General features: G+C 46.8%; 1 protein-coding gene across 2 annotated transcripts in view; it reads right to left on the minus strand.

The window, feature by feature from the left end:
• The window catches only part of Znrf3 (zinc and ring finger 3), a 145799-nt gene that overhangs the window by 3746 nt on the left and 126278 nt on the right, over positions 1 to 15775 (minus strand). For both annotated transcript variants that reach the window (XM_077796812.1, XM_077796811.1), the window contains exons 3-7: positions 6027 to 6101; positions 5469 to 5600; positions 3925 to 4035; positions 2649 to 2816; positions 521 to 623 (exon numbers count right to left, since the gene is read on the minus strand). In XM_077796812.1, the coding sequence (XP_077652938.1) occupies positions 521 to 623; positions 2649 to 2816; positions 3925 to 4035; positions 5469 to 5600; positions 6027 to 6101 (589 nt within the window). The remainder of the gene's footprint in view (positions 1 to 520; positions 624 to 2648; positions 2817 to 3924; positions 4036 to 5468; positions 5601 to 6026; positions 6102 to 15775) is intronic.

Genomic DNA, 15775 nt, shown 5'->3' on the forward strand with positions numbered 1-15775 from the left:
AGAGGCCACAGGCCTTGTCCAAGGTCAGGAAGCTATTTAATGTGAAGCCTAAACTTGAGCTTGGTGTGATTTTCTTGTGTGTGCTGAAGATGGAACCCAGGACCCTGAGCATGCTAGGCAAGTGCTCTACCACTGCCTGCATCCCCAGCCCCTTAGGGAGGTTCTTTTTTTAAATATATATATATATATATATATATATATATATATATATATATATCTTTATTTATTTTTATGTGGTACTGAGGATCGAACCCAGTGCCTCACACATGTGAGGCGGGCACTCTACCACTGAGTTCCAGCTCCAGCCCCCTTCGGGTGGTTCTTAATGCCAAGCTTTTCTAAGGACTGTGTAGACAATCTCCAGAACCTAAGGCCACATGCCTCTAGTAAGAGGACAATGCTATGGTGGTCTTGCTTGCTCACTAGATTATGACATGTGTCATGCTCTTGCTAGGCACTAGGAAGGGACAGTGTTCTTTGACTTGACTCTTCACCAATGATTAAGGCAGGTGATAATTACCTATGATGTTGTGCCGACAGTGGGGGCAGGTGTGGTGCTGCAGCAGCCATGGGTCCACGCACTTCCTGTGAAACCGGTGAGTACAGGGGATGACCCGCAGCTCCTGGGAAGGGAGAGAGGGGACACAGCCTGAAGGGAGGACGTGGCGGGAGCAGCCTCGCCTTCTGCCTCACACATACTTGCTTCTGTGGAGTCTGGCATGGGCGGAGAACTCCTGCTCACTATATTGGTACGTTCCTGCTTCAGTTTGGACCCTAACCTTCCCCAAAGGCCCATGTGTTAAAGGCTGATCCCCAACTTGGCACTACCAGGGGTGGGGCCTGGCATTGGTCTTTTGGTCATTGCAGGCATGTCTTTGAAGGGGATTTGGGGACTCCAATCTCCCCTATCTTGCACCCTGGCCATGAGGTGAGAAGTTCTGCTCGACCACAGCCTCCCATAAGGATGTGCTGCCTCGCCACAGAACCAAAGCAATGGGGACAACTGATCATGATCTGAAACCTCTGAAACTGAACCAAAATAAAGCTCTTCTAAGTTGATTCTATCAGGAACCTGTGGCAGCAGTGGGCCTCTGACTAACATATTTCCCACTCTCCTCTGCCTCCAGCTACAGGTGAGCCCCACTCCCTAAAACAGAGCCCAGAAGGGGGTCTAGGGAGAAGAAAACTACCCCTCCCTCGGCCCGAGCCCTCAGAGTAGAGGGAGTGGATGTCCACAGAAACAGCTCCTTTCCTGGAGTTGGAGAGGATGTGAATATGAGGATATGAAGCCTGGGGTGTGAAAAGAGGGTCAGGAACACCCTAAGATATTATGCATCTGGAGTAGGAGGCATTGCCTCCAGGTACCCTAAGTGAGGATGATAGAAAGGGCGATGTCTAGGACTTGTGATTGACGGGGTGGGATGAAAGGTAGAGAGGGTGGTCCCTTCTGTCAGTGGACCCCAAACACTATCAGCCTATGTGGAGAGAACACGATGGGGGTTTTTACGGTGCAAAACCACCTCTGTGGTTCCTGAGCCTAAGCATCCTGCAAATCTGACCAAATTAATATCAAACCTTTGTGCCTGTCAGGGTGACAGAGGTCTACCTGTACTTTGATCTTTGTGGTCACCTAGAATGCTGGTCAGTCTCAGGCCCACCTCACAAGTGCAGGCACAGGGAATGAGGTCACTTGCTCAAGTTCACAAAACTAGAATCCGGAAACTGGGTTGGAACCCAGGCAGTCTCTACTCAGAGCCCATGCAGGAACCTGTCATTCCAAAGGACTCTGCAAAACTAAACTCATTGTCATCCAACAGGGGGGGACACTTTCATCAAAGGGGCATCAAATGTCAACAATTCAAGTGGTTTACTTGAAATTGCTCCACATATATCTATCTATAGATAAAGCCACAGTGGCTAAATATTAGTGATGGGTGATTCTAGATGAATAATCTATGTCACTCATGTAATATTCTTATAACTTCTTTTTAAGATTTTTAACTTTCGGGCTGGGGTTGTGGCTCAGTGGTACAGTATTCGCCTAGCACATGCGAGGCCCTGGGTTCAATCCTCAGCACCACATAAAAGTAAATAAAATAAAATAAAGGTATTGTGTCCAACTACAATTAAAAAAAAAAAAAGATTTGTAACTTTCGAAAAAGAGCTGCAAGGAAAAGCAAAAAAGGGACAAGTTCCTTGTCTCTTTCCAAGTAAAAAACACCATATCAAGTATTAATAAATTTTAGAAGAATGATTCTGAAACAGAGCCAGCATGTGTGAATGTGTTTTTTTTTTTTTTTTTTTTTTTTTGGTGTGTGTGTGTGTGTGTATTAGTTACTGGGAATCAAACTCAAGGTCTTAAACATTCTAGGCAAGTGTTCCACCAGAGTCACATCCTTAGCCCCTGTGAATATTCTTAAAACTAGACATTTTCTGTCCTACCATATGTTTCTGATCAATTTCTGAAATCACTTACATCTAGCTGGACCCTGTGGGGAGTGTTGTGTCCTCCCCAGTCCTGGTGAGCATCATCCCTTAGAAACCTCTGTGTTGACCCCTTTTAGGGTGTGGGGAAGACTGTGGCCCGAGTGTCTATGTTGATCTGCCACCTTCTCTCCACCCAATACAGGCCCTGCCTCTGCCACTACCTCTCCGTCGATGTACTTCTCCAGGCAGATGGCACAGTCGGACGTGGAGCTGCTGCTGAGAGTGTCCAAGGCCCCGCAGCTTCCCTCCCGGCGCCCCTTGCTCTTGGAGTTGAACTTTCTAGTTTCCATCTTCTCCAGAGCCTGCACAGCCAGCCTGTTCATGGAATTCTGCAAGGCAGAACAGGGTCAGTATTAAGAATCTGGTACATATTAACAGTGGTAATTATCCTTGGGGCCTGGTACCTGATGTACTGGGACAGTCGCTATCAGGCCAGAACAGATTTTTTTTTTTTCTTTTTCCCTTTGGTCCTGGAGATTTAACCTAGGGGCATGTAAACACTGAGCCGCACCTCCGGCCCGTTTTATTTTGAGACAGGGCCTCACTAAGTTGCTTAGAACCTTGCTCAGTTGTGGAGGCTGGTCTTGAACTTGCAATCCTCCTGTTTTAGCTTCCCGAGCTACTGGGATTATAGGTGTGCACCACTGAGCCCGGCTGCCAGACAGATTTTTGAGAAACTTAAAACTCAGACGGCCATGGTAAATATTTTCCAGACCCCTGGAGTATCCATGATATCAGCCCAGGCTGTACTCGAGTGGCCCTGGTAGCCGAGGTCTTGCCATAGCCCCGCTGCTTCCCAATTCAGTGAGACTGCTTTACACTCCTTGTCTACAGTGGAGGAAGCTGTGAGGGTGAGGCAATGCATGAGTCTTGGCACAGACACAGGATGTGCTCAGTAAACATCAGCCCCTGTGGTCGGTGGTGGCCCTCACCCCTTGTGAGAACTTGGTGCGTCTCCTTGACGGACTTCTGCCAGCTGTGGCACCGTCTGCCTCTCAAGATGTTACACCGCTACATCTGAGAGTCTAGATTCCTGCTGGTCCTCTCACCACTCTACCCCTAAATCTTCCTTTCCTATAAGCACATAGTGACATGCTGGCTGGAGAATCACCAGGAGAGTCTGGTAGATGCGGATATGGACTCGGCAGGCCGAGGGCCTGGGACTCTGTATTTCTAGTAAGCACTCGGGCCGCTGGTGCCAGATCTGCTTGAGAAGCCAAATTCAAGGATTCCATAAGTACATTTAAACATTTCCTTTGAAAAACTAGCTGGAAATGTCCCCAGGGCTGGGCCTTTGCCCCTTTTGGAACAGTAAAGGCATAGTGCTGGGGAGCACTGGGAGTTTGGACGCCCAAAACAGTAGGCTGATGAGAGCCCTGACTTTCACCAGCAACAGAGTAATGGGGTCAGTGTTCTGGGACTGCTCTGGGGGATTACCTGACTACGTCGCTGCTTCAGCTTGATTTTGACAAGGAGGATGAGGCAGACCAAGGAGACCACGACAAAGAAAGCCAGGAAGATGCCCATGTCAAAGTACTCGGTGGGTTGCTTGAACAGAAGACAAAGACGGTCAGTCAGACTCCATTCAGCCAGTAACAGGCACAGGGGGTGCGTGTTCCCACTGTGTACAGGAAGCTCCTGAGGTTCTGTTCACGTCACACGGTGCACTCAGTGTGGCTGGGGGAGGCCTGTAGCCCTCAGGCCTCCCCATAGCCAAGTGAACTCTATTCGTTAAGCCTGGTACCACTGGAATAGTGCAAAGTTTGATGTAACCATTAAGAAAAGCTCTTCCAAATAAATACAAATAATCACATTTAGAGGACAAAGGAGTGAGTGTCATGTTTTGAGGGAACAGTGATTACTAACCATATAATTAACGGTTTACAACAACTCAGAAAATTGTATGCTGCTTCCACAAATATCAGCTTCCACTACAATGAGTCATATTTACCAAAGCATTCTTTTTTCCTTTAAAAAGAAGCCAGCAAGTCAGTTCTGCAAATTCCCTCTAGTTTTAGTTCTAACCTTTTCCTCACGGCACACTCCCCAACCGCTTGAAGCCACCTCACCTCGGACATACATTTAACCAAGGAGAGCACAGTTGTCCTAACAGGATATTGTACGTATCATCCCACGTGTGAGGAAGAAACCCGGGGTACTAGCCCCAGGCTCCTATTATCCTTCAGCCTGAGGTTGTACAAAACATGCCAGGCCAGCGTTAATAGCCATTAGTGTCTCTTCAACACACTGAAGAGAAGACTAAATGCTGTGTAAGTCAAGCCCAGTCGGAAGCTTATCTTTCCCAGACTCATCTGTGAGTCAGGGAGTTTGTGTTTTTTTTGGGGGATGGGTGGGGGGTACTGAGGACTGAACTCAGGGGCCCTCAACCACTGAGCCACATCCCCAGCCCTATTTTGTATTTTATTTAGAGACAGGGTCTCACTGAGTTGCTTAGGGCCTCCCTTTTGTTGAGGCTGGCTTTGAACTGGTGATCCTCCTGGCTCAGCCTCCCAAGCTGCTGGGATGACAGACGTGTGCCACCACGCTGGGCTTGAGTTGGGGAATTTGAAGAAGGTAATTTACCCCATGGAAAAAAGGACATACAGGCCTTTTCTCTAGTGTCTGGGTCAAATGAAAGGAGGGCGACACAGGAACCCAAGTGCTGGGCATTCCACCTTCATTCTCCTTCCCGTGGCTCCCAGAGGCAGGCGCCATGTGAGAGAGAGAGAAGGAAGGATGAGAGGGAATACCAGGCAGGGAGAGCACAATTTTCTTAGCACAAGCCATCTATTTCTGGTAAGTTTTTTCAACTTCTTGAAAAGGAAGATGGGTGAAATATTTTCCTGGCATCCTAGAGCTGATCTTGACTTGCAGGAGCCTGGGGTATGCCGGTATTTTAAAGAAACAACAGGAATGAAAGCATCAGCCCAAAGGAAACAAAGATACAGAGAGCAGCCGACAAGTCATGTGTGGACACTCACTCGAGGAGGGCGGTGTTGGATCCTTGCTCGGGCCACTTTCTGCTTGTTAACAATGTTCATCAGCTTGAGAGCATCGGCGCCCTTCACGTACACCACTGGTCTTTTGAGTGGGTCTTCTGAGCCTTGGTTTAGCTGAGAAGCAGAGAGCCCTCGTTAGAAGATGGGCTGACTTTAAGAAGAGAGGACTAAGGACACAGCTCAGTGGAAGAGAGCTTGCTTAGCCTGTGCAGGGCCCTGGGCTCAATAAAAATAAAATAGCAAGAGAAAGGGGCTGGAAATCTGTATCTGGAAATCCTTGAAATCGTGAGGCAAGACAGCCTCGGGGTCCCCAAAAGGGCCGCTAAGGCTGATGGTTGTTGTAAGATGGGCTAGCTAGGCTGCCGGCCCAGAGGAGTCTTTGAAAATGTTTTGCACCCCAACTCCCTGGCTCTTCACCCCTCTCAATACGCCTCCCCCAGGTAGGATGTCCAAATGCAGACAACTTACTTCAGCAGACAAGTTCACTAAAGGAAGTGCCTCTCTCAGGGAGATTTCAGGGTTGGTGTGGCGCGAGTTTACCTGGTCGATGGCTTCTGGGTTTTCAGACACATCAAAGATGACTGCAGTAGCTCCCCGCTGCACTGCTCGCTTGGCCTGGCAAAGGGAAAAAGAACAGGTTGGCAACTCTGGTCCTCTGACCTCACCAATGCTGACCTTGGACATTAGGCCTGCATGTGAAAGCAGACTGACAATAACCAACTTGTGTGGCTCTGAGCAAGTTACTCAGCTTTCTTAAACTTCAACTCTCTCATCTCTAAAATGGGACAATGCCACCTACTTGGTACGCATATCCTAAGAACCAGGTGACTTACAGGTAACTGGGTACTTGATAAGCCTGGCTCCTCAACCACCCCTAACATTAACAACGAACTGTAGATCAACAGACACACTGATATCAGTGTTTCCTCTGGTGAACACTGAGCCTTCAGCAACCAAGGCAAACACCTTTGGTCCATCTCTGTGGTCCTTTTCTTTCCTCCCACGTCACCTAGTTGGAACAGCATGTTGATTATTTCTGAATGAATCTCAGAATGGTCACTTTTAATCAGTGACACAAGCTGAAGACCTCTGGAGACACTGTGTTGGGGGGAAGCTATGAGAAATAATTGTACATGGGGATTTAGAGCAGTTGGCTGCCAAACCTGGCTGCACATCAAAAACCACTTGGGAAGTTTGTAAAGCAGATTTCCTGGCTCAAACCACAGAGACTGATTCAGCAGGGCTGGAGTCAGGCCCAGGAAACTGAGTTCTATAAGCTTTCTGAGGGATTCGTATGATTCAACTACTTAGGGAACTACAGATCAGAGCGATGAGATTAGAAGGTTCAGAAACAAATGAGAAGTGAAGGGATTCTTTTTTTGAAGGGGGGTGTGGTAGTGGGGAAAGGATTCCTTTCCATCCCAATGAACCTTCTAATTTCACATCCAGCCAAGTGGACAACAGGGCAGAAGCTGTGGAAGAAGTAGACTATAAGACTTTTACTTTTAGGAGTCTGAATCTTGTTAAGGAAGTGACTCCTCTAAAAAAATGTGGGGGAAAAACAAAACAAAAACAAGACTGCTATATGCTATTAGACAGGCAAGTGATGGAAAGTGTTCAGAGGTCAATACAGGCACCAAAGGCCCGAGTGCTTGAGAAAGAATAAAATCTGAATTCCTTCCATAGGAATAATGGCTCTATATTGACGTGGCTAGTCTAATGACTCCACTGGACCACTAGAGGGCAGCCTCATCCCACAGCTTTTAAACCAATTTACTGCACTTGGTACCAAAAAGCAGGACCAAAAATCTCTTCAGTGGTTCTCCTGGGCAAGGCATGTTCTTCAGCAGTTTAAGAAGCTCTGGCAACCTAGTTGCTGTGCTGCAGAATCTGTCTCTGTTCTGCAGGAGACTCTCTCTCTCTTTTTTTTTTTTTTATTTTTTGCAGTACCGGGACTGAACTCAGGAGTGCTTTACCATTGAGCTATATCCCCCGTTTTTTTGAGACAGGGTCTCACTAAATTGTCCAGGCTACCCTCAAACTTGTAATCTTCCTGTCTCAGCCTCCCAAATAGCCAGAATTACATGTATGTGCCACTGCACCCAGCTCTTCTTTAAAAAATTGAGGTGGAATATATTAAAAGTCTTGCCTCTGGTCTGGTCCACCCCACCCTGTTTTACAATGGAGTTCTGCACTAGAAATCAGGAGTGAATCAATACTGGGGGCTATTCCCAAGCAAGTTACAGAATCTCTTTCAGCATGTCTCAGTTTCCTTGTCTGTCAAAGGAGGTGGATGCCCATGTAATTATAACCAGGGTCCCTTTGAGTTCTCAGTCTTGGCCATTCAACAGAGAATCCAGAGTAACTCAGAACAGCAGTGTCATGTCCTCCAGCAAGAGGACATGGGTGGCAGAATTAAGAAAATATAAGGCAAGGTAGCATCAATTTCCTAGTTTGGAGCCTAGTTTGAACAGTGAAGAGGGTGGGTGGCAAATAAGGTGCTTCCATTCCACTTACAGCCCGATTTCAGATACAGCTCAACCAGCTCATACACAGGAGCCAAGGACAAACGCCATGTTTTAGAAAATACTTAATTCTCATAGTTTACTTTTAAAGTTATATTTAATGCAGACTATTAAAACGTTTATGGGGCTGGGGATGTGGCTCAAGCGGTATCGCGCTCGCCTGGCATGCGTGCGGCCCGGGTTCGATCCTCAACACCACATACCAACAAAGATGTTGTGTCCGCCGAGAACTAAAAAATAAATATTAAAAATTAAAAAAAAAAAGTTTATATTTCCTGCATGTACCAGGACTGGACAGGAAGGGAGTTAGCTCAGAACCCTACTGGAAACCTGCCTGTCAAGAGCCAGCTTAGGATTTAAAATAGGCTGTGAATAACCCATACTTAAAAAAAGTATTCTTTATTATAATTTCCCCAAAGCAAATTTAAAAAGTACACAATACTTCTTGGTCACACTTTCCCTTTGTTCATTTTTAGTTAAAAAACTTGATGAGGCAAATTTCTTGAGTCGATCTTCATACCTTAGAGCATCTCCCATTTTACCAAGTCAATCTTGAGCCAGGATATTATTTCAAAATAAACCTAACCCTAGTTGGGAGATTGTCCATATTGTGACTACTACAAACCCAGTCTCCACAGTGCCACACACTCAGTGTCCAAAACTCTCGAGGCTACTTGAAAGAAAGGATGCAGCCTGTGTGGATATGGCTAGATTAAGGTCACTGTTCGCTGGTCCAGAAGGCAGTTACCCCTAAAAACTGCAGAGACTGGAGTGGAAGGGAGAGTAAGAGAAGGCTGTGACAGCAGAAAAAAGGTGTGACATTTTGGCAGGCACAAGAAGAGTTCTTGCCTTGATGACCTCTGTATACCCTTCCCACAGAGGGAATCTTCAAATCCTTTATCACCTATGCTGCTTTGATCCTCACTGCAGGCCCCACCTGTCAGCAGGTGACTGGAAGCCCAGCAGGCAGAATGCTAAATAAAAGGTTGTCCTGGTCCTTATTTACCCTTTCCAGGGTTGCAGAACCCAAGGTAGACAACGTCTGCAGCCACTGACAGCAAATGGCAATATCTGCACACAGATCCATTTTGAAAAGCATAAAATTTGAACCCTTACAAGAGGGGGGCCTACTGTGGTTGGCACTTATTGTTCCTATGGTAACTCAATTAACATTTATTAAAACTGAAAGACAGCCAGATGGGATCATACTCTTGATTGCCATTAAAAAAAAAAAAAAGTGTTCCCCGACCATGGATGTGGTTTCCCGTCAGGAGGTCTATAGTGTCCCAATGCCAAGGGTATTCTGATTAGAAAGGTCCCATGACCTTTCTCATAAACATAGAGTCTAGAGGCCAGCACTGCTCAGAAATCCTACTTAGGGGAGGCTGAGGCAGGAGGATCATGAGTTCAAAGCCAGCCTCAGCAACAGTAAAATGCTGAGCAACTCAGCGATACTCTATCTCGAAATAAAATACAAAATAGGGGCTGGGGATGTGGTTCAGTACCCCCAAGTTCAATCCCTAGTACCCCCACACCCCAAAAAAGAAAAGGAAAAAAAGAAATTCCAATCAGGAATAGATCTCATGTCCCCCTTCCCACCATGTATAGTTACACTCAGACTGGTTTGGGGCTTGGACCCATAGAATCCGTGCTCCCTGGAGTCTCCTGTTTGCCTATTCCTTTGCCAAACACTTGGGTGTGGTGTCCCCAATGCCTAAACTCTCATTGTGGGAAACCAGACAGAAGATAATCTTAATCCAAATGATGATAGAAAATCTCTTTTGTCCCAAATTCCTAATCATAGGATAACCAAGGAAGCTTGGATTCTCAGAGATGACATGGGCTCTTTTGGAAAGTTCCACATATAGGGGCTCCAAACAAGCTTTTTTTTTTTTTTTTTTTTGCATTTCACTTTTTCTAAATACTTATCATAAGCTTTCAATGAGTCATTAAAAATCTTATTTTTTTTTCCTCCCCCTGTGCAAGTCAGGGCGTAGAACCCAGGATCCACATGCATCATAGGCAAGTGCTCTACCACTGAGCTATATCCCCAGCACTGCTATCACCCTTCTTGTGGTAGCTTTTAAATATAATACTGTGGTTTACATCCTTCCATGTTCTCCTTTAACCCATGCATTAGTAAGAATAAAATTAAGGGGGCTGGGGTTGTGGCTCAGTGGTAGAGTGCTCACCTCGCATGTGCGGGACCCTGGGTTCGATCTTTAGCACCACATAAAAATAAATAAGTGAAATAAAGGTATTGTGTCCAACTACAACTAAAAAATAAATATTTAAAGAAAAAGAGTAAAATTAAGAAAAAAATGTACATGTATTACGTACACACAGCAAAAAGTACTTCAAAATAAATTGGATGATGGGCTGGGGATGTGGCTCAAGCGGTAGCGCGCTCGCCTGGCATGCGTGCGGCCCGGGTTCGATCCTCAGCACCACATACCAACAAAGATGTTGTGTCTGCCGAGAACTAAAAAATAAATATTAAAAATTCTCTCTCTCTCTCTCTCTCTCTCCTCTCTCACTCTCTCTAAAAAAAAAAAATAAATAAATAAATAAATAAATTGGATGTGCGCTGCTCCATGTCTGCTATTTATTCTTTACCTCAATAATTTTCTCAACAATATTATAGGCATTGATGTAGGAAAATGTTCATTCTTAGCAGCTACACATATAACTCGGTTGTGTCGAAGCTTATTTAATGACTGTCCCTCTGACAAGGGCACACAGGGATATCTACTTTTTCTCTTAGTATGAACAGAGCTGTATCCATATTGTAATTAGTTTGGTGGCATTTGCCCTTAAAATAGCTCCGAGTGGTCCTGCTGAGGGAAAAGGGTATAGATATCCTATCTCCAAACACCCTGCTTGAGTGCCCAGCACACCCTTGGAGCCTAACAGAGACTCCTAGAAGCTAGGAAGTAGATCTTGCAGACCATGTTTGTATACCCCATAAAGCCTAACAAAGCAGATTGCCCTGGGCATGGTCCATACTCAACTAATTAACACAGTAGGTGGGAAAGGAGTTTAATTCTTTTATATTACCACTTATTAATTTAGTTGTTCAACAGTAGTTATTAACCAGTTACTATGTGTGCTAGCCCCTGGGGAAAGGTCCAGCAGTGAACAGCAAGCAGTGACAAACCTCTGTCTCCATAGAGCATGTCTTCTGCCTCTGGGGCCAGCAGAGACCTCTCTGAAGAGGCTGGAAGTTCGCCAGGGAGAGTCAGTGTTTAGTACCAAGAACAAATAGGCATCAAATCAAGAACATAGGATCACTTATCTCATGTCTCCATAGCAGTTTTTCCTCATTAGTGTCCTTAGGGAAATGCTGCCTCTGATATTAATGTTCTCGAGGCTCCTATCTATCCAGCATCCCAAACTTTTGGACACAAAATCCCTTTTCCAGCAATGTCTGTGAACACCCTCTCTTCCATGAAGTAGGCTTTGGGACCAATGCTCCATGGCAGGTGGTATGCTTATGCACAAGGGGTATCGTCTCTTATTTCTCTCCCACTCTCACAAGTAGAGGATGTTGGGTCATGATGGAGGATCTACATTTTAATATACACACCTACAATTTATATGAGATGGAATTGGTATGAAAACATCCAACTACACAGTTCATCGGTCAAGAGGCCCAAATCATCCCAAGAAATTCTAAGGAAGATACCAGCCAGGACCTTGTAGAAGTGTCTGCCATAACATACTTGCTGCTGTCTTGGGTGAGGAGATCTTGCTGTTTGACCGTGTGCGCATTCACTGAGGCTCTCCTCAGGCAGACTTACATTCAGCAGCTTGCCCCAAGGGGCAGAGACAGGATTGTAGAGAATTCAGAATGGCACCAGAGTCCCAGGGCTTGGTTCCCATGACTTGGCAATCAGCCTTCTGTTTCAGCTTGGATCCCCAAGTTACTTGTGCAGCTGTTTCCAGAGCAGAGCACACTGTCCTGGACATCTGAGTCATCTCCTACTCAGGCCAATGTGGGTGTAAGGGGTCTTGCCATAGGCTTGTACTGTCCCTCCTACAACCTTTCCTTTCCTTCAACTTTAGTTTCTTCCTCAGGAGGTGCCTGTGCCCTCCCTGTCCTCTGCCCGCATCAGTATACACATCTGCTTACCCAGTTATACTGTCTTCTCAATTCATCCATTGTTTCCCATCCCCACTGCTGCCACCCTGTCACCTTGTGAGTCGATCACATGTTGCCATGGGGGCTCCAGCCCACCCTCCCCCAGCACAGCAGAGGCTTTCTAAATCATGGAGGTGACCTGCCTACTCTCCCATTTCTGTACTGCTCCTAGGGAAGGATCTCATCTCCTGGCTGCTCATTGTTTCCGAACTCAACACTCCAATTTCCAGCCTCGAGGGGGCTGGAACTCCATCATTCGTTCTCTGAACCCCCAGGGGCTTTTCACTAATGCTCACACCACCGCCCCATGGATTCCTCTTTACCTCTTCTAACTCTCCTTGGCCAGGGCAGTGGGGTTCCCCGGAGCCTCTCTCGGGGCTCCACTGCAGCACTTATGACATCACACTGTAATTATTTACTTCAAATGCTTCCCTCACTAGAGGGCAACCTTTGTGTCAGACTTCTTTCCTGCTCAATTCCCAGAATTCAACAAAGGGCCTGACACTGGGTAAATGACCAAAAAATCTTGCTGATAGACCAACTTTTAAAGAGGACCAACTTTTGCCAGACAGTTTGGCGTCAAACACCTGGGCCCTGCTGTGTACAGCACCGACTGTGGCGCGGACTGCCTGGTCTCCTCTAGGCTGCTGTGACTCTTGGGTCAAGAAAGATCATTCTCTACCACGTCTTCTTGAAGTGGATATTGCTTGCACTTCAGGAGTTGACTTCTTAGTAGCCACAAAATCTTCTGCTCTCTATTTGCTGATCGGTTATTTTATTAGCAGGAATCACCTGCGCTCTTGGGCCCCTGAGGCGGCGGGCACACACAGCTTAACAAAAATAAACTGGTTTCTTTTAAGGACATACAAAGCATATGATTTTATCAAGTCAAACTTTTCTTTCCTTTCTTTCTTTCTTTTTTTTTGATCCCAGGGATTGAACCTAGGGGCACTTAGACACTGAGCCACATCCCCATCCCTTTTTGGTATTTTATTTAAAGAAAGGATCCAACTGAGTTATTTAGGGCCTCACTCAATTGCTGAGGCTGGCTTTGAACTCATGATCCTTCTGCCTCAGCCTTCTGAGCGCTGGGATTATAGGTGTGTGCCACTGCACAAGGCCTCAAGTCAAACTTGTAGACTGCTACCTACTAGGTAGACACTTTGTCTCTGCCTTGCTGTGGATCTTTTTCAGGCCCTAGGTGTCTGTGCGTGCTCTTCTCTGGATATCAAAGCTCTCAGAAAACAGCCTCTGCACAAAACTGTGTGCAGGCATCGAGTCTGTTCTTCCCCTCAGTGTTTTCACCTAAGAAAAGCCAGCCAAAGACCACCCTTGGACATGTCTACAGGACGGAATGTACCAGACACATGCTTTTAGAGCTTCCACCCATTATCACTAGAGAAACTAGGCTTTCCTTTGGCCTAGAAGATTGATGGAGTCCATCCTCCAAAATGAGAGGAGAGTGGGACTTGAGTCTGCCCTCCCTACCAGATTCGAAGATCTGGAGCATGGCTCTCTGGTTGTACTGGTAGAAGATTTTACAGCTTCAAAGTTCTCAACTCAATGGTGGCCTAATTTGGGGTAATCAGAGACCAAAGCACTGGCTTAAGAGACATGTCCACCTAAGGCCTGAGCCTACAGAAAAGCAGGGCAGCAATAACAAGCCCTGTTTATGTTGCTGTGGTGGGGCCTGCTTCTGTGGTCAGGGAGGGGTGAGAGACCAACTAGCCAGCCTGGGGACTGGCCACGCCCAACACCCACAGGTCTTTCTTGGCGGGTCCTACCCAGTCCAAACAGCCAGGCTTACTGGATCCTTTTATGCTCCTCCTTCTGGAGGCCACTAAGTGGATTTTAAACCCTCATTCCTCGCTTTTTCCTTCCCTCCTCCCCTAGTTCTTCACTTAGCAGTGACCACCCAGGCACCAGCCTCTTGCACATTCTGGTCAGCTGCTGTTCCCTGAAGCATGAGTCACTGTATGACATGGGACGCTCGAGCCAGTCAAGGGGGCTCGCAAAGCCTGTCTTACCAAGGGCCCTGTTTTCCAACAGAAACCTTTCATTCCATAGGAAATGAGGTCACACACCAGAGCACAGGGGTAACTGGTGAGAAAAACCTGGTGCCAAGGGGGAGGGCGACAGTGTGAGAAAGGGGGTGTGTGTGGTAAATCAGGCACCAGGGGGATCGCCTGCGCTTTTGAGTAATTCATATGGGGTAGGGGGCACACAGCTCAACAAAAATAACCTGGTTTCTTTTAAAGGACAGAGAAGGCATATAATTTTATCAAGTCAAACTTGTAGAGAATTTGGCTAGTTTACTTTCAGGACCTGGAGTTCCCAATTCACTGCTTAAGAGTCTAACACACAAAAGGGCCCCAAGGTAAAGGAGGATAGGGCGGGAGGCCTGGGCAACTGGGTAGGGTCACTTCCCCCAGGAGTGGGTGTTACTGCACTGCTGCCCGTTCCACGGGCTCCTCGCTCCAGGGCTTGGCTGTAGCCCGGCCTGACCTTCCAGGTTTCCCTGGCAGGAGATCAAAGCACTGAAGCCACAAACAGCTCAGAACTCAGAGGCCCTGCGGCCAACACCACCCCCCCTTGAGATCTGCCCCCAGGTCCCTCCTCCCTCTCCACCTCCTCCCTCTCCACCTCCGTTGGTATGGGGGGGGTGGGTGCTCTCAGAGTCCCTCCTCTTCCCAAGCCTAGCTTCCCCAGGCTCCCACCGCCTACCCAGAGGGCTGGCCTTTGGGGCGGGCTGCTATCCGGCCTTCTCGCCCAGAAAATACCCTCCTGGCTGGCGGCATTTCTCCCCACAGGGAGAAGATATTTCTCACCATAATTAAAGTCATTAAGCCTCCAAAGGCTCCCATCGGCTGCAGGTTCTGAGCTCCGGAACGAAGATGATGCATTTTAAGTCCTAGTTAAGATTATGCTGATCTATTTAGGAGACATATAACAGCGAGCATTCAGTGGTTAAGTTAGTGGTTAAGGCTGCCTGAGTTTAAACAAGGTGGGTTTTTCTCAAAATATGTAGCCCCCCCCCCACTTAATCTCTCCTAATTAAAGGAGTGGACAGGAAGGCTAGAGTCCACAGCTGTGTCACCAGTACAGGTTGGTACTCTTTCCATAATCAGAAACTACTGGGTGTCAAACGGAAATGCACTTCCCTAGATCTTAATCTTAAACACAGACTTTCAGATCAGTTCCAAGAAACACAATGATCCTCTTTATTTTAACACCTGACAAGGAGCACCAAAAACCCGGGGGAACCTGTTCACACCCTCCAGTTCCACTGATACTGCTGGGTGAAGGATGTCATGGAAAAAATGGCTACAGAGCCTGGAAGAGAAACTTTTGGAAACAACTACCTTAGGTTGAGCTCCCCAAAGTCCCACTTCAAGCCAAACAGTAACTAGAAACTTCACAAAGGACCTCTGCCTTCTATACATGTGGCAACTAACTAATGTAAACAAATGTTAATTAGGTGGCAAAATCAGGCTTAACAAGGAACAATGGGGCCTGCAAATCTGCACACTCCACAGCAGTTCTTCCCAGATGAAGACAGGCCCCCTTGAGGGCTGGGCTTCTTGCTGCAGTGGTCTTGGTTCTTAACCTTGGCCCACGGAGGA

Source organism: Urocitellus parryii, chromosome 3 (assembly GCF_045843805.1).
Source record: "Urocitellus parryii isolate mUroPar1 chromosome 3, mUroPar1.hap1, whole genome shotgun sequence".
NCBI lineage: Eukaryota > Metazoa > Chordata > Mammalia > Rodentia > Sciuridae > Urocitellus > Urocitellus parryii.